Source organism: Cetorhinus maximus, chromosome 26 (assembly GCF_964194155.1).
Source record: "Cetorhinus maximus chromosome 26, sCetMax3.hap1.1, whole genome shotgun sequence".
Taxonomy (NCBI): Eukaryota; Metazoa; Chordata; class Chondrichthyes; order Lamniformes; family Cetorhinidae; genus Cetorhinus; species Cetorhinus maximus.
In genome coordinates this window covers 14,849,235-14,872,359 of record NC_135904.1, presented here as the reverse complement: position 1 = coordinate 14,872,359, position 23,125 = coordinate 14,849,235, and the positions used below count along the sequence as shown (strand labels likewise).

Sequence of the window (23,125 nt, the reverse complement as noted above, 5' to 3'; positions counted from 1 at the left end):
AAGTAATGGGTCTCAGGTCAGGCCACGTGCCAATGGTGAACTATTTTCTTCTAATTCTTTTACCTTCTATTTCGTTTCAAGACGCCCATGATTTTTATTTTTGTCTTCGACTGATATTTAAACACTCATCTAATTCTATTTAAACACAAAAATACCAACCCAATAGCCACAGAGTATTGCAATTATTTCACATCATCTCTTACCATCTCCCTGGAAGTGGACAAGGCAGGCATTCATACATTTGATGCAACGCTGGACTCTTGCCAATAGGCAGAAGACCACCCCACCTAAAACTTATCCAATATCTAATATTGGTCTCAGGGGGATACCAACCACCACAGGCAGCTTTATTTTAAAAAGCTGAAATAGAGAGGATAGAAATATTGTGCCTAAATAATTTGGCTAAGTCGCTGACCTTAAGGAGACGGAATTCATCCCAACACACTCAACCACCTACAAATCAGATTAGACACAAGTTTCTAGTATTTATACAGTATTTTATCTGAGATTTAGAACACTATTCTCTACGGGCTACTTAACCATGAATGCAGAAATTGCTAAGTCATAAATGCAGTGATAATTTAGCTATTTACCGACACAGCAAATAAATTGTATCTTTTCACATTGTTCCTGGGGCCAATTATATAGTTGGACAGGTCCAGATTCTCCAATGGAAAGTCAACGTTTGTCTGTAGCTTCTGTTTCCATCTCCCTTCATAAGAGAATCTGTGGAAAAAAAAATCAACCACAGGAAAAGTGTGATATATAGAACTAGACAGCATTTAGCAGGACAAGCCAATGAGTACGATGAGACGGAGGACTTTGGCTGTGCTTACCCTCCCTAACCACAACAAGAGGAATAAGAGGGGTGAGGGACATCTCTTGCATACTTTCTGCATCTTTTTGATTTAAAAATACATGTAGAGAAATCAACAAAGCACAATTCTTCTCCCACCTGAAGGCTGTGATTTATGCTACAGTACACATTCCACATGCATCAGCTGTTCAGTACCTCAGCCACCCAACCAGTCTTCATGAGCAAACACAGTGTTGGCAGTCATCAACAATTGTATCAAAGCCCCAACAATTCTGCTCTCTCCAGACAATCACATGTGCTTTCCAATTTGAGCAGTGATCAAAAGAACAAATTTTGGCTGAATTCTCCACAACCCACCCCGGTATGAGGATATGGAGGCTGATTGCTCTCAAACAAGCCAGACTGAAAAGCTGGTGCAGTGAAAAACAGAGCAGCCTGGAACACAGTGCATTTCCTCACACATCATAGCTGTCATCTTATTAAAAGAACCGCACCGTTTTAGATGTACCAATAGGATAGGTGGCAGTTTCCAGATCTCTAACTTCTTTGTCGAGTCCCTGTGTGCCTTGCAGTTACTGCAGTGGAATCGGTTATTGTCTGTTAGCTTCTCCTCTTTGGAAAATGATTTGAGACAGTCCTTAAAAGAAAATATAAATTCCTAATAAAATTAAAAAGCAACTTCATATGCTACAATAATCAAGTTTTAGATTTTTGTTGAAAAAAAACTTGCAACTGTTTTTAGGAATTAATTTGAGTTCTGATCCACACATTTCACTGCTGGGGATGAATGTGCTAATGTAACTAGACATTAGGACAAATATGAGCGCCGTCCCATTTCAGGGTTAATATCAAACCTCCACTATCCTCTTACACAAAAACAAAAATAGCTGGAAAAACTCAGCAGGTCTGACTGCATCTGTGGAGAGGAAGACAGAGTTAACGTTTCGAGTCCGTATGACTCTTTATCAGAACTAAAGAAAAATAGAAATGAGGTGAAATATAAGCTGTTCGAAGGGGATGGAACAGGTGGAGCTGGATAGAGGGCCAGTGATAGGTGGAAGCAAAGAAGAGATTGCCAAAGATGTCACAGGCAAAAGGACAAAGGGGTGTTGACGGTGCTGATATTAGCTAAAGGATGTGCTAATGGTGACATTGGGGGTAGAAAGCAGGACGAGCAAGTGATATGGCCCTAGTGGGGGCGGGCTAGGGGAAAGGGATCGAAATAGGCTAAAAGGTGGAGATAAAACAATGGATGGAAATAAATTTAAAAATAATAGATATAGGTGGGAAAAGAAAAATATATTAAAAAAAATACAAATAATTAGAAAAAAGAGGGGTCGGAAGGGGGGTGGGGATGGAGGAGAGAGTTCATGATCTGAAGTTGCTGAGCTCAATGTTAGTCCAGAAGGCTGTGAAGTGCTTAGTCGGAAGATGAGGTGCTGTTCCTCCAGTTTGCGTTGAGCTTCACTGGAACATTGCAGCAGGCCAAGGATGGACATGTGGGCATGACAGCAGGGTGGTGTGTTGAAATGGCAAGCGACAGGGAGGTCTGGGTCATGCTTGGGGACAGATCGAAGGTGTTCTGCAAAGCGGTCACCCAGTCTGCGTTTGGTCTCTCCAATGTAGAGGAGACTGCATTGGGAGCAGGAAATGCAGTAGACTAAATTGAGGGAAGTGCAAGTGAAATGCTGCTTCACTTGAAAAGAGTGTTTGGGCCCTTGGACAGTGAGGAGGGGGGGGAAGTAAAGAGCAGGTGTTGCACCTTCTGCGGCTGCTTGGGAAGGTGCCGTGGGAGGGGGTTGAGATGTAGGGGGTGATGGAGGAGTGGACCAGGGTGTCCCAGAGGGAACGGTCCCTATGGAATGCCGACGGGGGGTGTGAAGGGAAGATGTGTTTGGTGGTGGCATCATGCTGGAGTTGGCGGAGGATGATCCTTTGAACGCGGAGGCTGGTGGGGCGATAAGTGAGGACAAGGGGGACCCTATCATGGTTCTGGGAGGGAGAGGAAGGTGTGAGGGCAGATGCGCTGGAGATGGGCCGGACACGGTTGAGGGCCTTGTCAATTACTGTGGGTGGAAAACCTCAGTTAAGGAAGGAGGAAGACATGTCAGGAGAACTGTTTTGGAAAGTGGCATCATCAGAACAGATGCGATGGAACTGAGAGAATGGGATGGAGTCCTTACAGGAGGCAGGGTGTGAGCTGTAGTCGAGGTAGCTGTGGGAGTCGGTGGGCTTGTAATGAATATTGGTGGACAGTCTATCACCAGAAATTGAGAGAGAGGTCAAGGAAGGGAAGGGAAGTGTCAGTGATGGACCACGTGAAAATGATGGAGGGGTGGAAATTGGAAGCAAAATTAATACATTTTTCCAGGTCCAGACGAGAGTATGAAGTGGCACCGAAGTAATCATCGGTGTACCGGAGAAAGAGTTGTGGGAGGGGGGCCTGAGTAGGACTGGAACAAGGAATGTTTCACATACCCCATAAAGAGACAGGCATAACTGGAGCCCATGCAGGTACCCATAGCCACACCTTTTATTTGGAGGAAGTGAGACAAGTTTAAGGAGAAATTGTTCAGTGAGAGAACAAGTTCAGCCAGACGGAGGAGAGTAGTGGTGGATGGGGATTGTTCGGGCCTCTGTTTGAGGAAGCAGAAGAGACTCAGAGCACCACAAACTGGGAACTCTCCACTACACACGCACTGGTGCACTAACCCCGCTTGTAACAACTATTGCTAATCATTTCAGAAGAATACATTCAAATGTTAATTTATTTAAATCCTACATTAACACCTAACAATTGGGAAACACTAGAGAATGCAAACAAAAATATCCACAAATCCAAAGTGGAAAACGGCTGCTCCAGAAATACTTCATGGGATGTTCTCGAATAAAGGCTTTCACTAAAGGTTTTCCTTTTAATCAGCAGCTTTCTCCCTTTTCCTCCAAGATGTTGATTCCATATTCCAGGTTAAAGCCACGCAACACTGCTGAGGGAGTGCTGCATTGCCGGAGATGTTGTTTCTCAGACCACACATTAAGTCAAGGCACCATCTGCCTGTTCTGGTGCATGCGAAGAATCCCATAGCACTCACCAGAAGCAGGGAGCCGTTCCAATTTCTCAGCCAACACCCCTCTAGTCATCAAACAATAGCGCTGGTCATTCACCTCACTGCTATTTGTGGGGCCATTGCTCCTGCTTCCTACGTAACAATGACAACCCTTCCAAATTAATCCATTAGTTGTAAAAAGCAATATGGGATGCCCTGAGGATAAGTTGCTATGTAATTGTATGTTCATTGCTTAAATCACATGTCAGAGTCATTACAACTGAGTTCCAATTCTATCACTTTTGCACTTGCCGCAGGAATTGCTGGATAGCAACTAAAAGGAGGAACCCTGGCCATTATTCCAAACACTGAAACTAATTATACCATGACAGAGATCATGGAACTAAACACAGGACCTGGGGCCTACAAGCTCAGGTCCTTACCTTCTAGTGCAATAAGATACAGGTCACCCAAAAGGCAAAGTCACACTCAGACCCAAGCCATCAGAGCAGCACAGGTGCTCCCAGGCTACTGGAAGTCTGGGTGGGGAGGGGAGCAAAAAAAAAAAAGGAATGTGAAACCTGCAGCATTAAAACAAGTTCAAGCATTTATATGTCTGACTTCTTGGTCAGGGAATAATACATTGGGACTGGGGGGGCCTGCAAAACATGAAAGTTCCATCCCAGGTACAGTTTTCTCCCTTCTGCCCTGAAGGTGGGCTGTACAAAGTTCAATTCCACAGGTACCCTTCCTTCTATCTAATGATTTGACAAAATGGGTCTCCTTCATCTACATTCAAAAAGTGAGTGAAGGCAGGCAATTCAACCATGGAAGTGCCAGAGCTGAGCCTACTCATAGGGGCAGCACTCAGAATTAAGTTGCCAATTACCCCCTCCCACAAATGAGACCAACATAAATTTTGAACACATACAATCCACGAACAAATGTAATCTATGAAACTCATGCAAATACCTTACCTGCAGAGAACATTTGCTAGAAGATGGAAGTGGCAGAGACAGATACATAAAGGCCTCAAATGTTCGAGATCTTTTATGACAAGTCAGACATTGTACCGTTGACTTAAATTGGCCTTGGAACAAAGCCACAATAATGGACTCATTGAGACGTTTGTGCTTCTGCCAAGCTAGTTCTGCTGTTCTTGTGTCGTCCAAGCCATTAGTGTCTTCCTCCTTGTATCGCTTCCGGTCAGCCTGTGGGAAATTAGAAAGGGAGAAAAATCAGAATGTCATCTTTGGCGTACATTACAAGTGAAAAGAAGAGAAAGGATATCAGCAGTGTCCTTACAGTTTAACGGGGTATTGCACTTTACAAATAGTTAACATCCATTTCTAAAGCTGCAAAGGCAATATTCAACAGGGCACGAGTATTTTAGAATCCCAAACTGATTCAATCTGGAATAGTTTCAGGCTAGGAGTACGTATCCTGCACATTGAGCTGATCAAAGAACTATCAAATTGAATATTCACCAGCAACAATAGTGGCTGAACATCTGGCCTGTGGAACTGAGGTCAGGATTACATTACCATAATGACAGTGAAAGCTGGGTTTAAACCCATAAGTTATATTATCTTCCTATGAACACCCTAGAATGCATTGTATTCATTAGCAAAAGACAACCAGAATCAGACTATCCAAGGTGGTGTTCCCATGCATCTGCTGTCCTTGTCCTTCAAAGTGGTAGAGGTCATGGGTTTGGAAGGTGCTGACGAAGGAGCCTTGGTAAGTTGCTGCAGTCCATCTTGTAGATGGTACACACTGCTGCAACTGTGCATCGGTGGTAGAGGGAGTGAATGTTGAAAGTGGTAGATGGGGTGCTAATCAAGCAGACTGCTTTGTCCTGGATGGCATTGAGTTTCTTGAGTATTGTTGGAGTTGCACTCACCCAGGCAATTGGAGAGTATTCCATCACATTCCTGACATGTGCCTTGTAGATGGTGGATAGGGTTCGGGGAGTCAGGAGGTGTGATACTCGCCACAGGGTTCCCAGCCTCTGACCTACTCTTGTCCGCACAGTATTTAAATGACTGGTCCAGTTCAGTTTCTGGTTAATGGTAATCCCATGGTAACTAAACTTCAGTAAATCAAAACATTTTCAGTGGGCTGCAGCCAAGTTCACTTGAAGCTGTAACCACCTTTAGAAACAAGAAAATCATTTACTGATGCAACAGAAAAGGCTTTACAGCTGTGTATATTTGGCAAGTTGACAGGGCTGTGAGCACGCAGTGCTTTTCCACCTGTTTCCCTGTCACTTTGCCTCTGTCCCAATTCACAGCTTTAACATTGGCCTCTTTACTCGTTGATAAGGAAAGAAAACATCAGGCAAATGATGTCTTCCGTTGCTTTGAGATATGACAAGATACCAGGAACAGAAAGGCAACAATATTTTTCAATTAAATTCAGTGTAAACATAGCTGGGATCCAGCATTAGAATTCAACCCAATAGAGGATTCTGTTCCATTTCACTCTGTTCCCTGCTGTATTTTAATGGATTTATAGGTTTAGCATTGGTAAGGAGTTTCTAAACTTGAGTAAACATATTGTTAGAGAAACACAGGTAGGGAAAATAAACTGGAGACTACTGTAAATGTTAAAACTATCAAATCAGAAATTACAGCACAGGAGACAACCATTTGACCGATAACATGTGTGTCATTTCATCTAAAGCCACATACCTTTTTAAAAAAGTCAGCATTAAACAATCCCCAAGACACAGAATTCTGTTTCGTACGTAGCATTTACACATTCTTCAAATTACCTCAAAACATTTTCATTCATTGAAACAACGTCACTGCATGCAGTCAACTCTTACTTTGTTAAGGTCTTCATGGAGTCCATCCATTAGAAATAGCAGCAGTTCCTGGGAATCCTGCTGTACATACCCTGCAAATGTCTCATTTATTTTTCCAATGCGTCCCTTAAAGTCCCTTGGGCTGATGCATTTATATTGACCTGACCACAAAGTTTTCATTATCACACCAAACTCTTCAGCCACCTCACCTTTGTGACCAAGAATGTTTGACCTATCAAAAAAATTTAGAAATTGATATTATTCACATTACACACCACGCAACATGTATACACTTTAGGAAGGGCATTTAGGGAGGGGTGGAGGGAGCATCAACATTTAGTCTAGTTACAATCAGCAGGCAAAGATTTTCATTTTAAAAGCTCTATTCAGTTCACTGTGAATTAAAAGGCACTCAGCTTCAGGTTAGCACTTGCGAGCATCGTTGATTCTGCACTTCAGAACAGTCTTGGACCTTCATAATGAGAAGGTGCAATCAATGTTCCCTTTAAAACGTAGTTGCTGTGCGTGGCCAGATTTTTCAATGTGTCCTTTAAGTTGTTGTTAAGTAACTGCACATGCACAATATTGATCAAGAACCAGGCCATGTGGTACCTTCCAGACAGCTACACAGCTGCAGGCCTGTGCAGCTTAGCAGGGACACTGGGTGTGATGCTTACATTGGATTCCTGGTTGCAGTTCTTGCAAAAATGAAACAGATGCTGCAGAGGAACACCAAAGCTACAGTTCTATCAACTAATTCAGCCAATATTTAAAAAACAATTAGCCTTGAGGTAATCACTCTTGATATGTGCATGTTGCTGTCAACACTGGCATTTATTTTCCATCTCCAGTTGCCCGGAGGTAGCAGTAGTAAGCCACCTTCTTGAACCACTGCTGTTAGGTTCAGAGTTTCAGGATTTTGACCCAGCAACGTGAAGAAACGGTGATATGTTTCCAAGACAGGATGATGCAACTTGAAGGGGAACTTAGTGGCATTCCTATGCACTGTTGCCCTTGTTCTTTAGATGAAGCCGCCAGTGGATGGATGACAATCAAGCGACTTTGTCCAGGATGGTCCTGTACAGCATGCAAATTTGTCCCGAACAATTGGATATCTAGGTAAAGGAGCTCTAAAAAGACTAAATTGTGAAATTGGTGTCAAAGATTTTTTTAAAAATCCATCAATGGGGTGTGGACTCTGATAAGATCAGCATTTATTGCTCATCCCCAATTGAAAATCAAGAACTATTCTAAATATAAATCAGTAGAGGAGAGAGCAGGTGAATATGACTTCCAAACAGCCTGGGTTTTTAACCATTCCTACAGGAGAGCCACTGGAGAAGTCATGAGGCGCTGTCAGAAGAGTTGGCTTTAGGTTTAACCAAATCTTTGTCATTGCTATAGGCTTCAATCTTTACATTCCTAGCAAAACTAACAACTTCAGATAGTTAAAAGAAATGAATAGTGAATTCAAAGCTCCCTCAATGGGTTGGAATGTTGCAATGTAGGGTACTAGATGTTAATGTACCAACAGGCGTTGTTCTTAATCAATGCCAGCTGTGGAACAATAGGTGGCACACTCACTTCTCAGTCAGCAGATTGTTGATTTAAAACCTTCTTCAGGACTTGGGCGCAAAAATCAAGGCTGACACTCTAGTGGAGTACTGAGGGAATGATGCACTGTCAAAAGGTGTCATCTTTTGCATGAGATTTTAAACAAACGCACTAAACCGCTTGCCCTCTCAGGTGGCTGTAAAAGGTTCCATGACCACTATTTTGATGAGCAGAGGAGTTATTCCCAGTGACCTGACCTGTAGTTATCCCCCTATCAACGTCAATTTTAAAAACAACACATTATCTAATTATTATCCTGTTGTTTGTGGGGGCTTGATGTACACAAATTGGCTGCTGCAATTCCTACATTACAACAGCCACTAGGCTTCAAGAGTAATTCACTGACTGTAAAGCACTTTGGATCACAGAGCTACTAATAAATTCAAGACTTTTCTTTCATGAGATCATGACCTTGCCTATAAGTGATAACTTTCACCTGTTAATATCTTGTTGGTAGTAATTTTTATTGAAGTACTCTGCCAGATGGGGAGTGTTGCACAGACACTGCAAGATGGAATTCATGTAGCAGGTGTTGCCAAGGTTTCGCAGACCAGTCAGTGCTCGCCCCATCCCCCCATATACAGGGTTCAAGTTTCGGATTTGAGAAGCAGAGGGGCTGGAGATTTCGGCTTTGCTGTAGCCAGGGGGCCTGCAAAAGATGCGAAAAATCCATTTAGGACAAGGAACAATGAGCTCCTAAATTTCAAAATTATCAAAGTCCTCAATTATAATTACTAATTTGTAATGTATATATTATTTCCTGTCTGAAATGATGTAAACTAATGTGAAGAACAGCTCAGATTTTGTAAATGTTTCACTGAAGAATTTGTTTATAATTGTGTGGCTGTGGTTTTAAGATCATCTCCACAATTTAGGTGGTTATATTAGCACATTACATCACATAGTAATTAGAACACTGAATCATAGCCACAGTTTCCCCAATAGATCATAATCCTGTAGGGTCCCTTAAGCCTGGAGGCCTGCCAAAGAATTTTGTATTGGAGATGGGTGGTGAGAATGGGCAAACAAGTTTACCTCAGCCAAATATGAGTTCTCTGGGTGTCAGGTCCAGTGTGGCAATAACAAAGACTTGGGAACAAATTATTGGCCCAAATTGGGAACAGAACATTAGTAAATTGAATCTTAACTTTTACAAGAGATAATTAATGATTTGAGTAAGTTAATAACCACTCACTGTAGCTTATTGACTTTGAAGATAATTAAAAGAACCTACTTGGTTTCCCGATTGACTCTGGGCACTAGCTTTGTTGTCACTTTGTGTTGTTCATCTTGAACTGCTTGGGCAATGTCCGGTGAGGAGAATGAGCGTTTGAGCTTGGGAACATCAACATCTGTTGCACTTTGTGGTTTGGCTTTATGAGCTGGTGGGGTGGTAGGAGGTGTAATCGACGGGACCATTTCAGGTGGATACATATGAACAGAGTTAGTCGGTGAATGATAGTAACGGTAGGTTCCAGTCACCACATCAAGAAACTAAAAAGGAGCAAATACAAGGTGAAAGCTCCACTTAAAAAGATTAGATTTGCTTTTTTCTACTGCAATACCAAAAAAGGAGACATCTGCAGTGAAACTTATTCTATGAAAATAAAAGATATGATCTTGCTGGATTATGGAAAAAAGTTGGCAAAACATGCATAAGAGTTATTTATTTTCTCAAAGCTGTGTTGTAGATGGCAGAAATAACTGTCCTTGCACAAGGAGAAAGGATTAACTGCAGAGTTTACAGGTACAACTTGGACTGCCACTGTTTCTTCATTTCAATATTAATCCTGATGCAATTAAACATAACCACTACTCTGTCAGAGACAAAGCACATTGGTTGAACAAACTGTGCTGTACAGCTGCTGGTACAATTTCACAGAGTTATGTCAGCTGTGCTACTTTCAAAGAGGAATATGCAAACAAGAAGAAAGTGTCAATCTGAGCAGTGTCTTATTGGGAACAGATGACTTGGCCATCACTATTGTGCCTGTGACAGAGCACTCCATGGTCTGACAGGGGAGGGCAAGTGTGATTCTTGTTTTCTTAAAAGGTACAAAATCCTTCCAGAAGGATTAGGCAGAAAAAATGCAAATGAATCCCTTGGGGGAAAAATATCCATCTGTTTTTGGCCAAAAGTCATAACTTGGTCACTATACCTTCATCCATCCTGACGGTAAGCCTGGAACTGTCCGGCCCATTTCCTCACTCCTTGCTCTGATTAATGTATCCCTATGGTCCTATATTAAAAAAAACAAAATTTTATTTAAAGGTTTTGTGCAGATAGCCAAAAGAAAAACATTCTCAAGCAGAAAACTGTTTTCACAAAACAAGCACACACATAGCTCCAAAGGTATAAATAATAGGCACTGTTTCAGATACTGAGATCCAGAATCTAATCAAAGGAATTTACATATTACTAGTTGATGCACGTACTGAGTCAAGACCAAGTGGAGGCTTCAGATGATGTAGGCAATAACTGGGCTAGGGTGCGCAGACACCATTCTGTTCCTATTTTAAAGTCTATATTCTGTCTTTTTGTTTTTACTTTGCTCACATTAATAAATCTAAAAAAAGTCACACTGCAATTAAATCCTCATGCCAGTGCCTGTTTGACCTGATGCCATGAGACTTCACGGGCAACTCACCACCACCTTCACAAAGACAAATACTGGCCTAGCCAGCAATGCTCATATCCTATGAACGAACAATATATTAAAAAAAATCAAGGGGAGAACTCAGGGAGGGGTCACTTCCTTCCGATTCTATACCAGTGTGTTGCCAGTGGGACACAACATGCCCAGAGATAGTGATGGAGGAGTTTGGGATGTTGGCTGAAAGATATAAATCTTCGAATACGACTATGTTGGGTTGTTGCTTGACTAGTCTGTGAGACAGCTCTCCCAAATTTGGCAGATGTCCCCAATGTTAGTCAGGAGTATTTTGCAGAGTTAACTGGGCTGGGTGCGCCTGTCATATCCAAAATGACAAAGTTTAAGTAGCTATTGGTAAAAATCAAATTCTACCTAGAGAATTTATTTCATTTATTCTTTCTTCTTCTTTGAAGATGGTTTCTGGCCTCCATTTTCCTGCCACCTTTGATCAATTTCATTGCTGTGCCTAAACTAGCTCATTATAAATTAGCCAATTGCTATAAATTACCTCAATAAAATGCAAACATACTTTGAAAACTTGTCATTCCATAATGATTACCCAGTTTATGTTACAACTTTCAGGTCTGTGAGTCATCTTTAAAAATCATAGGAATGATAGTACAGCAGTAGTTTCTATTTGGTCCATGGGGCTGTATTGGTGAATGGAACCATTTAGGTGGGGGGGGGGGGGGGGGGGGGGGGGGGTGAGTTACTCATCACAGGATTCTTAGCCTCTGATCTGCTCTTGCAGCCACAGTGTTTATATGGCTAGTTCAGTTCAATTTCTAGTCAATGGTAACCCAAAGGTCGTTGATAGTGGGGATTCAGTGATGGTAATGCCATTCAACATCAAGGGGCACTGGTCAGGTTCTCTCTTGTTGGAGGTGGTCATTGCCTGACACTTGTGTGGCATGAATGTTACTTGCCACTTGTCAGCAAAGCCTGGATATTGTCCAGGTCTTGTTGCATTTGGACATGGATTGCTTCAGTATCCGAGGAGTTGCGAATGGTGCTGAACATTGTGCAATCATCAGCAAACATCCCCACTTCTGACCACATTCACGACTGGATGTGACAGACTGCAGAGCTTAGATCAGATTCTTTGATTGTGGGATCGCTTAACTCTGTCTATCACTTGCTGCTTATGCAGCTTGGTACGCAAGTTGTCCTGTGTTATAGCTTCACCAGGTTGACACCTCATTTTTAGGTATGCCTGGTGCTGCTGCTGGCATGCCCTCCTGCACTCTTCATTGAACCAGGATTGATCCCCTGGCTTGGTGGTAATGGTAAAATGGGTGATATGTCAGGCAAAGAGGTTACAGATTGTGTTCGAGTAAATTTCTGCTGCTGCTGATGGCCCACAGCGCCTCATGAATGCCCAATCTTGATTGCTAGATCTGTTCTAAATCTATCCCATTTAGCACGGTGGTAGTGCCACACAACACGATGGAGGGTATCCTCAATGTGAAGACGAGACTTTGTCTTCACAACAACTGCGTGGTGGTCACTCCTACCAATACTGTCATGGACAGATGCATCTGCGGCAGGCAGGTTGGTGAGGACGAGGTCAAGTATGCTTTTCGGTCTTGTTGGTTCTCTCACCACCTGCCGCAGGCCCAGCCTAGCAGCTATGTCCTTTAGGACTCAGCCAGCTTGGTCAGTAGTGGTGCTACTGAGCCACTCTTGGTGATGGACATTGAAGTCCCCCACCCAGAGTACATTCTGCACCTTTTCCACCTTCAGTGCTTCCTCAAAGTAGTGTCCAACATGGAGGAGCACTGATTCATCAGTTGAGGGAGGGTGGGTACATGGTAATCAATAGGAGGTTTCCTTGCCCATGTTTGACCTGATGCCATGAGACTTCATGGGGTCCGGAATCGATGTTGAGGACTCCCAGGGCAACTCCCTCTCGAGTGTATACCACTGTGCTAGCACCTCTGCTGGGTCTGTCCTGCCGGTGGGACAGGACATACCCAGGAATGGTGATGGTGGTGTCTAGGGCATTATCTGTAAGATATGATTCTGTGAGAATGACTATGTCAGGCTGTTGCTTGACTAGTCTGTGAAACAGCTCTCCCGATTTTGGCACAAGCACCCAGATGTTTGTAAGGAGGACTTTGCAGGGTCGACAGGGCTGAGATTGCCGTTGTCATATCTGGTGCCTAAGCTGTTGCGGGGTGGTTCGTCCGGTTTCATTCCTGTCTTACCATTACTGTCCTGTCCTATCATTACAATCTTACTTCAGTGTTTTTTTAAAAATGCAATGTTTCCAAGTTATGTACCTGCTTCTCTACGCTTGTGCCAGTGCCCTCTGGCTCAGAGACAGATTGCTCACCAGCACGTTTCCTTGGCTCTACTTGATTGCTTATCTGGCTTTCAATTTTGCCTTTTTTTTCCGGTGATGTCTTTTCTTGCTCCGCTAATCTTTTTCTTTCTGCTTCTTCTTTCCGTTGTCTGTCTTCACGTTCCTGCATTTTCTGTTCCTCATTTTCTCTGCGTTCTCTCTCTTGCTCTGCTTTTATTTCAAGCTCTTTCGCTTCCTCCTCACGCTGTTCCTTTTCTCTGCGCTCTTGCTCTTCCTTTTCTCTCGCCAATCTCTCCTTTTCTTTTCTCTGTTCTTCCTGCCTTCTTTCACGCAGTTCTTTCTCCTTTCTGGCCTTCTCACTAATAAGTGCTGCTTCGGCATGGATCTGATTTCTCTCTTCATCGGTTAGCAAATTCTGTGGTTCCACAGGTGGTTTTGTTGACCGATCAGGAATCACTGGTCCATTGCGAATAGGTAGATCGTCAGTGCCGGCAACTTCTAATTTAGGTTGAGACCGATCTGGCACTTTCAGCAAAGGCTTTTTAGTTCGATCAACCTGTTCAAATACATAAAAGCATGGTAATTTAGAATCTTACAAAGATATTCACTTAAAATAGTAATCAGAGATAAGCTATTCAACTCACATACATTAGAGGTACATAGAGTGAAAGAGTATGAGCAAGAGCACAAATGTGCACAAGACTCATATTTAGATAGCACCTTTCATGACCACAGGATGCCCCAAAGTACTTTACAGCTAATGGAGTACTTTCAAAATGTGAACACTGCTGAAACATAGCAAAGTAGCTAACTTGTTCATAGCAAGCTCCCAAAAACCACAATGTAACAATGATCAGAGAATGTGTTGCCCGTCTTTGGAATAGTGCTTTGAGATCTTGCATCCATGAGGGGGTAGGTGGGGGCTCGGTTAACATATCATCTGAAAAATGACATCCTCCAACAATGTAGCACTCCCCCAGTAACACAGTGGAAATGTGAGCCTTCATTTTTGTGCCAAAATACAGGAGTGGGAGTTGAACCCAGAACTTTCTAATTCAAGAGGTGAGAGTGCTACCCACTCACTGAGCTATGGCCTTCCACTTAAGCTACGGTTTTATCAAGCAGAATGGCTAGACAACAGCAGCTGCAATGCTCCACATATTTTCAATCTTAATTTATGCAAAATATAAAACAGCAGATAATTTTTTCAGAAATCAGGGGAAAAATACACATGTAGCAAATGATCCATTGACCGTTCCTGCCTACCTCCTAGTGGTTGGTGGCACATCAGCAAAAGCCAAAAAGCAGCTCAATAACAGAAACCAAGATGGAGAAAGTTTGTGATGTAGAAATTTATTTATTTTTGGGTGGGGGCATAGAGAGGAGAGGGTAAAGAGAGGAGAGAGAAGGAATATCGTTAATCTAATTGTAATGGAGCTACAGTATCAATTTTAAATAACTCAAAAAATATAAAATTGATGTTCTACTGGTAATCATAACAGATAATATTCCTAAATTCTAAAGAAAAAAAGTTGTACGAGAAATAGATTGTCTGAATTTCTTTTGTGGTTTACAAGTGATTTTACTGAAGCTTGCTTTAAGAGTTATAGAGAGACCAAGTGCCACCTTTGGATAGTCTCAAGAGTGCCTAAAATTCATCAAAAATGACATTCGCACCATATAAGTTCCAGGCAATGACCACTGCCAATTAGAGAGAGCCTAACTATCTCCCTTTGACATTCATTAGTATTACAATCGCTGAATCCACCACCAACATCATCTGGGGGGTTACCATTGACAGAAACTGAACTGGACTAGCCATATAAATACTGTGGCTACAACAGCAGGTCAGAGGCTGGGAATTCTGCAAGTAACTCACCCGATTCCCCAAAGTCTGCCAACATCCACAAGGCACAAGTCAGGAGCATGATGGATGCTTGTCACTTGCTTGGATGAGTGCAGCTCCAACAATACTCAAGGTCAGCACTATCCAGGACAAAGCAGCCTGCTTGATTGGCACTCCCATCTACCACCTTCAACATCCACTCTCTCTACCACCAACTCATGGCGGCAGCAGTGTGTACCATATACAAGATGCATTACAGCAACTCGCCAAGGTTCCTTCGACAGCACCTTCCAAACCTGTGACCTCAGCATGGGAAAACACCACCTCCTAAATTTCCCTCCAAGTCATGCAACATCATGACCTGGAACTATATTGCTGTTCCTTCGCTACCACTGCGTTAAAAACTTGGAAACCCCTTCCTAATAGCATTGTGGGTGTATACACAATGGATGGACTGCAGCTCACCACCACCTTCTCAAGGACAATTAGGGATGGGCAATAAATGCTGGTCTTGCCAGTGACACCCACAACCCATGAATGAATTAAAACATTTCCAAAAACATGCCAGAGAGAACAATGGGACACCCAAAATAATACTAGGTAGGTTGCATAATGTGCCAACATGGGTTCTCCCATTCTGAGCTCAATTTTCAGACCTCGATAAGGAGTTAATAAAAATCTTCACTTGCTTTTCCTTCAGCTCAGCTGATGACAGTTTTTGGGTGCGAAATGTGAAGACCAGAAGTAATTGCTTCATTCTAGGATGTCACCTACTGGCGTTCCTAGACAAACGCTAGCATTCACATTGACCAATGTTAAATATTTTTGCAAACCTGACTCAAATCGGGTGTTTGAATGTTAAAGATGAGTCTGCCAGTTTTCTGCTTCCCTTCTCCCCACCAGTCCAATGATTTCATATGTTGCAAGGTCCCATTTTACTAAAACCAGTTACATAGGCACTAACAAGGAAGGAAGTAAAGTAAAACGACAGCAAGTTAACCAGCAATGGGCACTGGCAGGGAAGAATGAAGAACACCACTGCAAGCAGAACTACAGAAGCAGGAATATGGGAGCACAGTGCACACTTTGCACTAACATGACAGTATACTGCACATACCTGTGGAATGGTTTTCACTGTAACAGGCTGCCCAATGGCTGGAACCCCAGCACCATTAGGCACATGTGCAGTTTTTATGCTGACATTTTTTGGAGTTTCTTCCAGTTCAGGTGCATTTTCATTAAAACTTTCCAATTCTTGGAAAGCCTTCTTTTCATCAAGGTCTTCAGAGGGTGGGGGAGGTTCCTCCAAGGATGGATAACTGAAATTCACTGTCATTAAAAAAAAATGAATAAATACAGTACTATATTCAAGAACACAAGAAATAGGATCAGGAGGCGGCCATATGGCCTGCTGAGCCTGCTCCACCATTCAATATGATCACGGCTGATCTTGGGCTTCCAATTCCATTTTCCTGCTCACTCCCATATCCCTTAATTCCCTGCAAGAATAAAAATCTGTCTATCCTAGCCTTAAATGTATTCAACGATGGAGCATCCACAACCCTCTGGAGTAGAGAATTCCAAACATTCATAACCTTTTGAGTGAAGAAATTTCTCATCTCAGGCCTAAAACAATCAGCCCCTTATCCTGAGACTGTGTCCCCGTGTTTTAGATTCCCTGACCAATGGAAACAATCCGTGCCCACCCTATCGTGCCTCTTCAGAATTTTGTAGGTTTCAATGAGATTGCCTCTCATTCTTCTAAACTCCAGGGAATATAAACCCAATTCATTTAGTCTTTCATCATAGAGCAATCCCCTCATCAAAAGCTGATTAAAATATATGGGCCACTCCCTCGATCACAATTTGTGAAGGTCATATTGTAGAGCTCCACCAAACCAGTGGTCAGAAGGTCACAAGTTTGATTCCCACAATGCTCAGTGGGTGATGTCAGTTGCAGCAGCAATTATAATGCTTGGTTAGTCTCTCTGGCCATTGGCTAGGGGAAATTCAAGTCTTCTGATCAATATCCAGTGACCACCTCCTGCAGGGCTGGACTGTAATGTCTTTCACTGTTAAATAGTGAAAGAGTGATCCACTGTCACATGGCTGGGCACATAGGCAGAGGACTGAAGTGGAGATGGAAAAGGTGCAAACATAATCAAAAATCACCCTTTCACACCCAATGAAAGATCTACACATGATACTGCTGACTATGTAGTTTCATCTATTACAAGGTCACTGAAAACCATAGGAGCTGTTCTTGTTGTCTCTCCTTCTGTTCAGTTACAGTAGGTTTCATATATTCTCTTAAGCGAGTGCTTGTTAAGGGGTAAGTCATCCCCATTTATTCCCCGAATTTTAATTCCCTCTCCCCTAGCTCAACAACTTAGGGAGGGGCATAGACTCTGTAAATAAGCTAGGGGGAAACTGCTCAGACGAGACTTCCATCTCTTCTTCCTTCCCTTTAAGTGATGCCAACCTCAGCTAGACAATGCCCTGTTCAACATAGAAAGCAGGGGCTGTCTTTTGCAGGATGGTGTCTGTTTTATTCCAGAAAGCTTAGGCCTCCTAATCGAACAAGAACATTTTTAATATAAATAAAAGCAAAATATTGCAGACTCTGGAGATCAGAAATAAAAACTAAGTTCTGGAAGAACTCAGCAGGTCTGGCAGCATCTGTGGAGAGAGATACTGGGTGAACATTTGAGTCCAATATGACTCTTCATTTGTGGGTTTGTCTCTATTCATTTTTTGGTTTGTGTCTAGGGGCTCAAGTGAATGCACACTACCTACATAAAATTAAACACAATTAACATTCATCCCCATTGTGTGTGACTGCGCACTGATACTCTAACTCTGTGCTACCACATTATCCCACAACTTTCATCCTGAAAAGGCTCAACAAATGCCTTGAAACATTTTAAAAGAATTACTAAAATTGTAGCTGTTCCTATCTTGTGTTTCCTCCATCTCCCCTTCAGGTGGAACAGTAAGTTTTCCTCTTAAAAGTTTACCAACCATGCACCACATATTTGCAGTGGACCGTCTCACTCTGCACTTTGTGATAAAATTACATTGTGTATGCTTTGCATCTCTCTCCTCAAAGATATACTCAGGGGGGGAAAAAAGATTTAGAAACAGCAGACCCTCATACATTTAGGAAACAGTACTTACAGGACACTTGGACAGCTCCATGGGATTCTTCCTTTGGAGCAGTCACTTTGGCATTAGTGGTATACATCGGGTAGCAGAGAAGCCAGCTGTCGTAGCCACCTTCCAATACCAGTGGTTCACTCCGAAGAATTATCTGGCTATCCCACTGCAGCATAAAAATTTGTAAGTTGAAAATTCAGTACCTCTTTGGCAAGTGATCTTGCATTTTCCCTCCCATCACAAAAAGCTTCTCATGTATCAACTTTGTTAGAAGCTCCATAAAATTGTGACTCATCCTGTGATTTTCACGTCAATCAAACGAGCAGCGAACAAAAATAAGAGAAGCCCTTGGCATTATTTCGCTGCTTCCCCACATGGCACAGGTGAGGAATGTTGCATGCGAGTGGCAGGGTTACAGCACCCTGACATTATGGGGAGGCATCAAATAGAGAACATCAATTCCCTGTGGGAACTGGAAGGGGAAAAAGTAAAATTTGGATGGATAGTTACGACGCATGCACAGGACGAGATGCAATAGAACATTTGAGAAAAAAGAATTCTAAACCTTATAAAGTGCATCCTTGAGGCTCTGAAGAATGGTTCCCCTTTGCACTTTGTCGATTGAGCTGAACCAATCCAACAAAATAATGTAATCAACAAACTGACGCCTTCGCCACATGTCTTTTGACTCCTCTGGAAGTTTCAACTCTATCTGGTTAACAGTAATGCTGCAGGAAAGAGTTTTAACAGCATTTAGGTCCCATCTCCCAGAGGTACATTTTGTTACAATTTAACTTTAAATGAAAGTAAATGTTTCAATTTTCTTGCCAAACTTTAATAGTTATCAACACTATTTCAAACTTGTAATCGATTTCCTACCCTGGGCTGACAGCTTCCTCGGGCACGCTTATACAGCATGATCTGACCATGCGTATGTGAGATTCTTGGTAATCCTTGCTGCTTCGTGCATCCATAATGATCACTTCAGTGTTTTCATCTTGCAACATTGCAAATAACTTTTCTGCAGTGATTGTTCCCCGAGGTGAATCTGTTTCCCAAAAGGAAATATAATAATATAAATAAAGGAGTCAATAGTTCAGCCAAACAAAAATTATAAGTGAGGGGAGGTGCTGAGCAGAGAGGAGAGATCTGTAAAAACAAAAATTCACTTTTACTTTGTGATTAAATACAGAAGCCAAAAGGATCAGTGCTTTTCTTGGTCTATATTGATGATCTAGACTTGGACGTATAGGGCACAGTTTCAAAATGGACCAGTGACACAAAACTTGGAAGTATTGTGAACTTTGAGGAGGACAGTAGTAAATTTCAAAAGGACATAAACAGGCTGGTGGAATGAGCGGATAACTAGCAGATTAAATTTCATGGAGCTAAGTGATATATTTTGGTAGACAGGCAATACAAAATAAAAGGCAGGAATACGGCACCTGGGGGTATATCTGCACAAATCTGTGAAGATGGCAGAGCAGGTTGAGAAAATGGTTAAAAAGACATATGGGATCCTGATTTTTATAAACAGAGACATACAATAAAAAAGCAAGGAAGTTGTATCAAGTGAAACAGTGCATCTAATTCTGGGCACTGTACTTTAGGAAAGATGTGAAGGCTTTAGAGAGAGTGCAAAAAAAATTCATTGGAATGGTTCCAGGAGTGAGGAACTTCACTTACGTGGATAGATTGAAGCTGGAGTTGTTCTCCTTAAAGAGAAGGCTGAGAAGACGCTTAATAGAACTGTTCACAATCATGAGGGGTCCAGTCAGAGTAAATAAACTGTTCCCATTGTCGGGGGAGCAAAGAAGCAGAGGATACCGATTTAAAGTGATTAGCAAAACAACCAACAGCTACAAGAAGAAAGGTTTTATGCAGCAAGTGGTTAGGATCAGGCTTGGGTTGACAAGTGGCAAGCAACATGTTCACCAAGTGCCAGGAAATTACCATCTCCAACGAAATTATCTATCTATCTCCCCTTGATATTCAATGACATTGCTGAATCCTCCACTATCAACATCCTGAGTGTTACCATTGACCAGAAACTGAACTGGACTACCCATATAAATACTGAGAGTACAAGAGCAGATCAGAGGCTGGGAATTCTAAGGTAAGTAACTCACCTCCTGACTCCCCAAAGCCTGTCCACCATCTATACGTCAGGAGTAATGGAATACTCTCCACTCGCCTGGATGAGTGCAGTTCCAACAACACTCAAGAAGCTTGACATAATCCAGGACAAAGCAGCCCACTCGATCAGCACCTTATCCACCAATTTAAACATTCACTTCCTCCACCAACCTAAATACAAGACACACTACAGCAACTACCAGCTCCTGAACGAATTATTCGTTCATGGGATGTGGACTGGGTAGGCCAGCATTTATTGCCCATCCCTAATTCAGAGGGCTTTCAACATTTTAAGAGTCAACCGCATTGCTGTGGTTCTGGAGTCACTTGAGGACAGCAGGTTTCTTTCCCTAAGGTGAACCAGATGGGTTTTTACAACAAATGACAACAATCGACAATGGTTTCATCATGACTTTCAATTCCAGATTTTTATTGAATTCAAATTCCACCATCTGCCGTGGCAGGATTCGAACCCAGGTCCCCAGAGCATTACCCTGGGACTCCGGAATACTCGTCTAGTAACAATACCACTATGCCTCCCCTTCCAAACCCATGATCTCTACCACCTAGAAGGACAAGAGCAGCAGATACATGGGAACACTGCCACCTGCAGGATTCCCTCCATGTCACACACTATCCTGATTTGGAACTGTATTACAGTTCCTTCACTGTTGCTGGGTCAAAATCCTGGAACTCCTTTCTTAACAGCACTCTGGGTGTATCTACACCACATGGACTACAGTGGTTCAAGAAGGCAGCTCACCACCACCTTCTGACCCTCAAGGGCAATTAGAGATGGGCAACAAAGCTGGCCTTGACAGTGATGCTGATATTCCATAAAAGGAGGCAGATTCAAATTCTAGCTTTCAAAAAGGAGATTGGATAATTATCTGAAGAGAAAACAATTTGCAGGTCTATGGGGAAAGGACGGGGGAGTGGAACTAGTTGGGTTGGTTGTGCAGAGCTGGCATGGACCAGTCAGGCCGAATGGCCCTCCTTCTGTGCTGTAACTATTCGATGATTCATTAAGAGAGAAAGCAACGTTGTTACAAAACTTTGTCACAAGAAATTGCCTGTATTTCATGTCTGGGTTGAGAGGATCCAAGGCTGCTGCTATTGCTTTAAGAAATGTGCAGCATGGCCCTTGGTGACTGCCTATCCAAACAGTTTTTTCCCTTCTCAGTACCACATAGAGAATGGGCATCCTCTACTTCATCTCTGTTGAATGTTGTTGTTGATATGCAATCTGGAGATGGAATTGGACTGATGTGAAGGGGGAAATGACAAAAATCTCACCATTGCACTCTGCATTTGTTTCTTTGATGTCGTTTAACTCACAGTCCTCCTAAAAATAAAACAAAAACTTTATTTAGAATATTTAAATCTCTCTCTATTCCTCCCAAAGATTTAAAATAAAGAGCAATTCATTAAACACACGTGCCATGTTTTGATCAGATATTTCTCATCGGCAGCACAGAAGGTTGGGTACTGATTCCAAATCCTTTTTGAATAAGAACCCAAACCTAAGGAATGTTCTTAACCCATCTACTTCAGTTGTGCAATGTGCTGACATACTAACCCCTGAATTTAAAGATGAATACTATAAAACGTTGCTGTAATTTGAGGCAATTTCCAAATGCAAATTATTCAACTTGATAATGACCTTTAAGTTTCTTTTCTTAATGCCAACATTTGAAGAACTTTTGGTTGTTGCTTTCGAGCTGTTGTCACGCCCCTTGCTTTTGGCTTCTTCCTGTTGTTTTCTTTTCTCTTCCTGCAGCCTTTCATTTTCTTCAAGCTTTTTACGCACTTCAGCTTCCTCATATCTAATAGATTAAAAAAAAACTTTAAAACTCTTGCATTAATTCCCCAGTTAAAGACAATAAGGCCAAACACATACTAACTGTATATACACTGACATGTTTCTGTACAGGGAAGGGTACATAGGAACATGATGATTTAAGAAGTCATTCGAGCCTGCTCCATCATTCAATAAGATTCATGGCTGATCTGGTTGTGGTCTCAACTCCACTTTCCTGTCAGCCTGCCATAACCCTTGACTCCCTTGTCCATCAAAAATCTAATAAACTCAGCCATGAATAAATTCAATAACCCAGCCGGGAAAAAGAATTCCACAAACTAATAGTGCTAAGAGAAAAAAATTCTCCTCATCTCTATCTTAAAAGGAAGACCTCTTATTCTCAAACTGTGTCCTTAGTTCTAGTTTCCCCTACAAAAAGAAACATCCTCCTGTCCATGTCCCCTCACTATCTTATATGTTTCAATAAGATCACCTCTTAATTCTTCTAAGCTCTCGTGGGTATAGGCCCAATCTGCTCAACCTTACTTCAGAAGATCAGCTCCTCAATCCCAGGATGAGTTGAGTGAACCTTCTCTGGACTGCTTCTAAAGCAATTATATCCTTTTGTCAAATAAGGACACCAAAACAGTACACAGTACTCCAGATGTGGTCTCACCAAGGCCCTGTCGAGCTGCAGTGATACCTCCCTACTTTTATATTCCATTCCCCTTGTAATAAACAACAACATTCCATTTGCCTTCCTAATCACTTGCTGTACCTGCATATTAACGTTTTGCGATTCATGTACCAGGGCACCCAGATCCCTCTGTATCGAGTTCTGCAATCTCTCTCCATTTAAATAGTATACCGCTTTTCTAGTCTCCCTATCAAAGTGGACAAGTGCACATTTTCCCACATTATACATCATCTGCAAATTTTT

The 23,125-nt window shown here is 42.2% G+C and overlaps 1 protein-coding gene across 6 annotated transcripts in view; it reads right to left on the bottom strand.

Moving 5' to 3' along the window:
* The window catches only part of usp8 (ubiquitin specific peptidase 8), a 55,246-nt gene that overhangs the window by 2,288 nt on the left and 29,833 nt on the right, over positions 1-23,125 (bottom strand). For 4 of the 6 annotated variants that reach the window (XM_078530179.1, XM_078530176.1, XM_078530178.1 and 1 more), the window contains exons 5-18: positions 22,048-22,210; positions 21,681-21,729; positions 19,128-19,296; positions 18,814-18,976; positions 18,270-18,414; positions 16,210-16,421; positions 13,224-13,802; positions 10,447-10,527; positions 9,522-9,781; positions 8,724-8,936; positions 6,695-6,905; positions 4,842-5,075; positions 1,312-1,454; positions 594-726 (exon numbers count right to left, since the gene is read on the bottom strand). In XM_078530179.1, coding sequence (XP_078386305.1) covers positions 594-726; positions 1,312-1,454; positions 4,842-5,075; positions 6,695-6,905; positions 8,724-8,936; positions 9,522-9,781; positions 10,447-10,527; positions 13,224-13,802; positions 16,210-16,421; positions 18,270-18,414; positions 18,814-18,976; positions 19,128-19,296; positions 21,681-21,729; positions 22,048-22,210 — 2,755 coding nt within the window. The remainder of the gene's footprint in view (positions 1-593; positions 727-1,311; positions 1,455-4,841; positions 5,076-6,694; positions 6,906-8,723; positions 8,937-9,521; positions 9,782-10,446; positions 10,528-13,223; positions 13,803-16,209; positions 16,422-18,269; positions 18,415-18,813; positions 18,977-19,127; positions 19,297-21,680; positions 21,730-22,047; positions 22,211-23,125) is intronic. The other 2 variants (XM_078530180.1, XM_078530181.1) reach the window with 2 other exon arrangements.